This window comes from Sapajus apella, unplaced genomic scaffold (assembly GCF_009761245.1).
Source record: "Sapajus apella isolate SASKATOON/1434 unplaced genomic scaffold, GSC_monkey_1.0 scaffold77, whole genome shotgun sequence".
Classification (NCBI taxonomy): domain Eukaryota; kingdom Metazoa; phylum Chordata; class Mammalia; order Primates; family Cebidae; genus Sapajus; species Sapajus apella.
The window spans coordinates 4,337,218-4,345,455 of NW_022437017.1; the positions used below are offsets into that span (position 1 = coordinate 4,337,218).

An 8,238-nucleotide genomic window follows, 5' to 3' on the forward strand; every position below is an offset into this window, starting at 1 on the left:
TGTGTGTGTGTGGTGTGGTGTGGTGTGTGTGTGTGTTTGGTATGTGTGGTGTGATGTATGTATGCATGGTGTGTGTATGTGTGATGTGTGTGGTATGTGTTGTGTGTTTTGTGTGTGTGTGTGTGTGTGGTGTGGTGTGTATGTGTATTTGGTATGTGTGGTGTGATGTGTGTGTGTATGTGTGGTGTGTGTGGTATGTGGTGTGTGGTGTGTGTGTGTGGAATGTGTTGTGTGTGTAGTGTGTGGTGTTTGTGTTTTGGTGTATGTGGTGTGTGTGTGTGGTGTGGTATATGTGTGGTGTGTGTGTGGTGTGTAGTGTATGTGGTGTGTGTGTGGTGTATGTGGTATGTGTGTATGGTGTGTTTGTGGTGTGTGTGGTCTGTGGCATGGGTGCGTGTGGTGTGCATGTGTGGTGTGTGTGGAATGTGTTGTGTGTGTGGTGTTTGTGTTTGGTGTATGTGGTGTGTGTGTGTGTATGGTGTGTTTGTGGTGTGCGTGGTCTGTGGCACGGGTGCGTGTGGTGTGCGTCTGTGGTGTGTGTGATGTGTGGTGTGTGTGGTGTGTGGTGTGTGTGATTGGTGTGTGCTGTAGTGTGTGTGTGTGTGTGGTGTAGTGTGTGGTGCGTGTGTGGTGTGTAGTGTATGTGGGGTGTGTGTAGTGTATGTGGGATGTGTGTGGTGTGTTTGTGGTGTGTGTGATCTGTGGCATGGGTGTGTGTGGTGTGTGTGGTGTGTGGTGTGTGTAGTTGGTATGTGCTGTAGTGTGTGTGTGTGTGTGTGTGGTGTTGTGTGTGTGTGTGTGTATGTGTGTCTGTGGTGTAGTGTGTGTGTGTGTGTGTTTGTGTGTGTGTATGTGTGTGCGTTTTCAGCCACAGAGACCTGAGCCCCCTTTTCTGTTTCTTTCTCCAGGGTTGAAGCTGCCCTCGAGGACCTGGTCTCCACCAGTTGAGTCTGATGGTTTTCAGAAGCACAACCAGAGTGAAGAGGAGGATTTGGCCGGCGAGTGTTGCTCCTGTCCAAAGACAGATTCTCAGATCCAGAAGGAGCTGGAGGAGTCCTCGTTTAGGAAGACGTTTGAGGATTACCTGCACAATGTGGTTTTCATCCCCAGGTCAGGACTGGGCATGGCGCTGGGCTCACTTAGCAGGTGTCAGTTGGCTTGGTGTTGTTGGACGGTCCCTTAAGTAAGGGACCCAGAGGCGGCAGAAGGGTGGGTGGAGTCTGAATGGAGCCCTTTCCTGGGTGGAGGAAGAGATCTTGCTATTTCCAGGAGAATTTTATTAGGAAGACCAAATAATCACACACAAGGGGGAAAATGGACAAAGCTCAGCATTTGCCTTTCTTACCTCTCCTGAGCTGGTCTGAGTTCTCCATTAGATGGTTAAGGCTTTTTTTTTTTTTTTTTTGCCAGAGTCTCACTCTGTCACCCAGGCAGGAGTGCAGTGGTGCAATTTTGGCTCACCACAACCTCTGCCTCCTGGGTTCAAGTGATTCTCATGCCTCAGCCTCCCAAGTAGCTGGGATTACAAGTGCCTGCCACCACACCTGGCTGATTTTTATATTTTTAGTAGAGACGGGGTTTCCTCATGTTGGCCAGGCAGGTCTCGAACTCCTGACCTCAGGTAATCCGCCTGCCTTGGCTTCCCAAAGTGCTGGGATTACAGACGTGAGCTACCATGACTGGCCATGATGATTGAGGCTTTAGCTGGCTACAGTGGTATAAGCCTGTGGTCCCAGCTATCTGGGAAGCCAAGGTGGTAGGGTTGATTGAGGCCAGCCTGGGCAACATAATGAGAATCCATCTCTACAAAAAACAATTTAAAAATTAGCCAGGCATGATGGTGTATGCCTGAATTCCTAGCCCATAGGGAGGCTGAGGCAGAAGGATCACTTGAGGCCAGGAGATCAAGGCTACAATGAGCTATGATGGTGCCGCTGCACAGAGCAAAACCCTGTCTCAAAAAGAAAATAAAGAAAGAAATTTAAAAAGAAAGAAAGGAAAGAGAACAAGGAAGGGAGGGAGGAAGGGGGAGAGAGAGAGACAGAGAGAAGAGAAAGAAAAGAGGAAGGAGCGGGCCGGGCGCGGTGGCTCACGCCTGTAATCCCAGCACTGTGGGAGGCCGAGGCGGGTGGATCACGAGGTCAAGAGATCGAGACCATCCTGGTCGACATGGTGAAACCCCGTCTCTACTAAAACTACAAAAAATTAGCTGGGCATGGTGGCGCGTGCCTGTAATCCCAGCTACTCAGGATGCTGAGGCAGGAGAATTGCCTGAACCCAGGAGGCGGAGGTTGCGGTGAGCCGAGATCGCGCCATTGCACTCCAGCCTGGGTAACAAGAGCGAAACTCCGTCTAAAAAAAAAAAAAAAAAAGAAAGAAAAGAGGAAGGAGGGAGGGAAGAGGGAGAAAAAAGAAAGAAAATAAAGGAGAGAAGGAAAGAGGAAGAAAGAAAGAAAGGAAAGGAAGGGAAGAGAAAGAAAGAAGAAAAAATAAAGGAGGGAAGGAAAGAGAAAGAGAAAGGAAGGAGAGAAGGAGACAAAGAAGAAAAAGATGGAAAGAAAAATGAAGGAAGGAAGGAAAAAGAAAAAGGAAAGAAAGGGAAGAAATGAAGGAAGGAAGGAAGGAAAGAGAGAGAGAGGGAGAGAAAGAAAGAAGGAAAGAAAAAATAAAGGAGGGAAGAGAAGGAAGGAAAGAAAGAAGAAAGAGAAAGAAAGAGAGAGAGAGAAGGAGAAAGGAAGACCGACAGACTTGGAGAAGTGTTGAGTCAGTTGTGGTGTCTACACGTAGTCACATCTGCCATCCCAGGGCCACCTCAGCAGGCTGTCTCTGGGGAGAATCTTCTCTGCTTTCTTCCCCTTCCCTTGCTGGATCCGGGCACCTGCTGGGGAAAATGTAGCTCCCTCCCTCCAGCAAGTGATGGAAGCCAGTGGGCCCCGGGTCAAAGCCAGGCTGCCCTTTACCTGGACGCAATGTGCCTCTGAGTGTCAGAGCCCAGTGGTCTGTCTCATGAAGTTCCCTCTGTCCTCAAAGCGGTTGGTTTTATTTCCACAGAAGAACCTCTCCAGGCCCTGGTGTGGAGAACTCTAGGTATGGATCACCCATGTGACCCCTTATGTCTGCTCGGTGCAGGGCTGGCAGCGTGCCAGGCAGACGCCTTGGCGATTCCAGGGGTTTCTCTGGCTTTTTGCATGTGGTGGGCTGCTGGGCTGGAGAGCAGATGCTTCGCAAATTCAGAAATCCACACTCTTGCTGAAACCTAGAATCACGGGAGGACTTCCTGGGCACCCCCTCTCTGCCCTCTGTTTGCAGCCACCCTTTGCTCACTAAACATCTCTTTGCACCTCCTGAGTGTGTCTACAGAACTGGGTCAGGGTCCCCAGGGTCTGAGCTCCCCACAGCTGGTTGCCCTGACCCAGCAGCTCCTACTGCACGGTGGAAAGTTGATCTGGAAACAAAACATTTTCCTGAAAGGGCGACACGGTATGAACACAAGAACACCATGTTGCTAACTGAATTCCACAGAGGAGAGTCAGGGACGTTTCCTTTCAACTTGCATCCTAAGAGAAAAAAGAAGTGGGGTACTGGGAGAGAGAGAAAAAGGCAAGGAGATGAGATTTTGGGAAGAACAGGAGGTGAGACTAGAAAGTCGAGGTGAGACTAAAAAGTCAATTTGGGACCACTTTGAGGGATTCCTATTTTGTGTTTTTTATTTTTTTTGAGACGGAGTTTTGTTCTTATCGCCTGGGCTGGAGTGCAATGGCACCATCTCAGCTCGCCACAACCTCTGACTCCCCAGTTCAAGTGATTCTCCTGCCTCAGCCTCCCGAGTAGCTGGGATTACAGGCATGTGCCACCACACCCAGATAAATTTTGTATTTTTAGTCGGGACGGGTTTTCACCATGTTGGTCAGGCTGGTCTCCAACTCCCAACCTCAGGTGATCCGCCCGCCTCGGCCTCCCAAAGTGCTGGGATTACAGGCATGGGCCAGGGTGCCCGGCCAAGGAATTTTCTTCTTTTAGCGGAGTGTTTGTTTCTTTGTTTGTTTGTTTTCTGGGCACTTGTGTGGCCTGATCTGACCTTTAGTGGCCATTTGCAACACTATCTGTAGCCAAGAAGGGTCTAAAAATGTGTGGGCTTGGTCCAAAGCGGATCTCAAGCTCAGTCCTGCTATTAATAATATTTGGGGCCAAGGCTGGACGTGGTGGCTCACGCCTGTAATCCCATCACTTTGGGAGGCTGGGCGGGGCCATTACTTGAGCCAGGAGTTCTAGACCAGCCTGACCAAGATGGCAAAACCCCGTTTCTACAAAAAATATAAAAATTAGCCGAGCCTCATGGTGCATGCCTGTAGTCCCAGCTACTTGAGAGGCTGAAGCAGGAGAATCACTTGAACCCTGGAGGCAGAGGTTGCAGTGAGCCCAGATCTCGCCACTGCACTCCAGCATGAGTGACAGAGCGACACTCTGTTTAAAAAAAAAAAGAAGAAGAAATAAATAAGAATAAATAATATTTGGGGTCAGATTATTCTAGGGCATGGAAACTTTCCTGGGCACTATCCAACAACACGGGACAGAATCCCTGGCTTCCACTCATCTGATGCCAGTAGTGTGTCTGCCTCCCAAAGTTGTAATAACCAAAAATATCTTCAGACATTGCTAAATATCCCCCTGAGGGCTGGGGGCAGAAGGACCCTTGGTTGGGCCCACCAGTTTAGTGTGGGATTGTTGGATCGTCAAATGCTGCCTAGAATGGTCACAGTGGCTCACGCCCGTCATCCTAGCACTTTAGGAGGCCGAGGCAGGTGGATCACCAAAGGTCAGGAGTTCAAAACCAGCCTGACCAACATGGCGAAACCCCATCCCTACTAAAACTACAAAAATTAGATGGGCATGGTGATGCGTGCCTGTAATTCCAGCTACTTGGGAGGCTGAGGCAGGAGAATTGCCGGAAGGTGGAGGTTGCAGTGAGCTGAGATCGAGCCACTGCACTCCAGCCTGGGCTACAGAGTGAGACTCCATCTCAGAAAAAAAAAAAAAAAAAAAGTTAATCACTTACATATCTATTGGCCAAAGCAGAAATGGAGTCCTTTTGGAAAATAATGAAAATGTGAATATCATGTACCTTAACTTTTAGCGTATTGCCGAAGCTTGGCTTTGATGTTAATTAGCATACTTAAATGGATTGGTAAATTAAGAAATAAACTTTAAACTATAAAAATATAAACATATTAGGAAGGGAAAAGCAATAATAGCCAAGCCTATGGCAAACATAAAGGGAAAACACAAACTTAAGTAGAAGGAAAGAAGATGACATAAAACTAGCATCTGAAGAACATTTTAATGTGTTAAGGTATTTGGACAACTGTGCACGCTCGGTTCAAAAGCTTCAATAAGCTAGGAAAAGGTAACTTGTCTAAACGGATTTAAAAAGAAGCAGAAAAATTAAGTGGTTATGAACCTTGGGAAAAGGTATGTGTCAATTAATTTCCCCAAATACTCCCCTAAGCCCAGAGAAGTTTATAGACACATTATTTCAAATTCTGAAAAAACAACTATTTCTTATAATATAAAAACTATCTTAGGGCATAGAAATATATAAAAAGTATCCCAGCTGGGTGTGGTGGCTCATGCCTGTAATCCCAGCACTTTGGGAGGCCAAGGCAGGCAGATCACGAGGTCAGGAGTTCAAGACCAGCCTGGCCAACATGATGAAATCCTGTCTCTACTAAAAATACAAAAATTAGCTGGGTATTGTGGCACACATCTGTAATCCCAGCTACTCTGGAGGCTGAGGCAGGAGAATCACTTGAACCCGGAGGTGCAGGTTGCAGTGAGTCAAGATTGTGCTACTGCACTCCAGTCTGGGTGACAGAGCAAAACTCCATCTCAAAAAAAAAAAAGAAAAAATTATCCCAGTTCATTTTATGAAATGAACAGAACACCCTTAAAGAACTTGACAAAGATACTGCACTCAATAAAAGCCACAGACCAAGCTAATATGTGACGTTAGGTTCAAACATCCCAAATAAAACACTGCACTGCAATATTGTTTACCTCCAAAATGCAAGGATGGTTTAAGATCAGATCTGATAACATCATCTATTCCATCAAGAGGTGCAATAAGGAAGATCAAAGCTGTTTCAATAACATTAATTTAAAATTCCTAACTTAGAGAAAGGGGAGGAAAAAAAGAGTCCTCTCATAAAACTAGTAGGAGAGTATTTCTTCTACAAGACAAATGTTACCTAGTGTAAACCAACAGCCAAGCTAACATCATTCTTAAAATTATTCTCAGCTGAGTTAGGAACAGAACAAGGAAGCCCAAGCTCATCATTACTAATTAACATTTCTCTGGGCATCCAGCCAATGTAATAAGACAAGAAACAGAAATTAGAATTGTAAAGAATGGAATGTGGGAAATAAAGTCATTGCTATTTGCAGAGTGTCTAGCTCAAGGCTAGGCAAACTATGGCCTTGGGCCAGCTGCCTGTTTTTGTAAATGAACTCTTATTGGAATGTAACCCCACCCACTTGTTTACACAGCATCTAGGGCTGCTTTAAGCTACAATGACAGGGTAGTTGTGACAGAGGTCATTTGGCTTGCAAAACCCAAAATATTTATTATCTAGCGGTTTACAGGAAAATTTTGCTGACCTCCTCTTCTAGTGTGTCATTGAAAACCCAAGAAAGTCAATTATGAAACTTTTAAAATGAGTTAGAGTTTGGGAAAGTAGGCACAATAGAAATAAGCAAAAAGACAGTTTGATATACAAGCAATAATTAGAAGATAAAATAGGGGAAAAGATCCCTTTCAAAATTGCCGTAAAACCTTAGCACACCTCCTAATAACCCCATCTAGAATGACTTGTAAAGGAACAAATTTTAAAAATGTTACTGATATATTAAATTGTACAGATAAACATAAAGCCTGCTTGGAATCATTTAAAGAAAGCTTAACGGCAAATGGAAAAGAGTAAGTTGTATAGCACGATACATAAAAGGTTAATATCCTTAACAAATAAACAACACAGGAGTAAGGAAAACACGAGAAATTCATGGAAAAATAGACAAAGGACAAAGAAGGACAATTCTTTGGAGAAACACAGAGAATCAATAAAGGAAAAATGAAGTCACACTCAGTAACATACAGATCCACAAATAAAGTAGTTGAGTGATCACATATTTTTAATCTCTCGGGTTAAAAATCTAGACAAACAAAGCAAACACAGAAAAAAAAAAAAAAAAAAACTTGCTAAGCCTTAGGGTTGCTGAGATTGTTCTGGATTGAAATTTCATTGCCTGCTGGTTGAACCACAAGTCAATATAGGGTTTCTGGATAACTATTTAGCCAGAAGCTTAGTTTCCTATCTCCGTGAACCTAGTGATATTTTCCTCTACATATCTACTTTGGGGAAAGTAATAAGACAGTCAGACAATGATCAAAGGACTATTTATAACAGCACACACACACACACACAAAATGAGGGCCAGGCGCAGTGGCTCATGCCTGTAATCCCGGCACTTTGGGAGGCCGAGGTGGATCACCTGAGGTCAGGAGTTCGAGACCAGCCTGGCCAACATGGTGAAACCCTGTCTCTACTGAAACTATAAAAAAATTAGCCTGGCGTGGTGGTGGATGCCTGTAATTCCAGCTACTCAGGAGGCTGAGGCAGGAGAATCGCTTGAACCCAGGAGGCAGAGGTTGCGGTGAGCCAAGATCATGCCACGGCACTCCAGCCTGGGCAACAAGAGCGAAACTACATCTCAAAAAAATAAAGTAAGGAGGATGGTTAATTGAATGATGACTCATGTAGTAAGTGGAAGATTTTACAGTCGTTCATTGTTTTCCAGGTTTACTGCAGAAAGCACAGGTGATGGGGGAAAACACTGCTATTAAAAAGGAAAAGTCCTGAAATTCTCTCCTAGTTAAAATGTTATGTTGTAAGGAAAATATTTAATAAATGCTTCCAATACAGCAAGTAAACCAAGTTTACTTATAAAACAGGCTTGATCCTCATCATGTTCACACATAATATTTACAGAAAAAAAATTGTCCAAGGAAGCAGTGGGCTGTGAATTTGAATAATTTACATTTTTTTTTCTTTTCTTTTTTCTTTTTCTTTCTTTTTTTTTTTTTTTGAGACAAGGTTTTTCTTCCCAACCTGATTTAAGGGAGGGCCATCTATCTAATCTCACTGCAACCTCCGCCTCCAGGGTTCAAATGACTCTCTTGCCTCA

At 44.8% G+C, this 8,238-nt stretch overlaps 1 protein-coding gene across 5 annotated transcripts in view; it reads left to right on the forward strand.

The window, feature by feature from the left end:
* INSR (insulin receptor) overlaps positions 1 to 8,238 on the forward strand; it is a 160,295-nt gene that overhangs the window by 121,781 nt on the left and 30,276 nt on the right. For 3 of the 5 annotated variants that reach the window (XM_032252049.1, XM_032252050.1, XM_032252053.1), the window contains exons 10-11: positions 909 to 1,110; positions 3,052 to 3,087. In XM_032252049.1, coding sequence (XP_032107940.1) covers positions 909 to 1,110; positions 3,052 to 3,087 — 238 coding nt within the window. The remainder of the gene's footprint in view (positions 1 to 908; positions 1,111 to 3,051; positions 3,088 to 8,238) is intronic. The other 2 variants (XM_032252051.1, XM_032252052.1) reach the window with 1 other exon arrangement.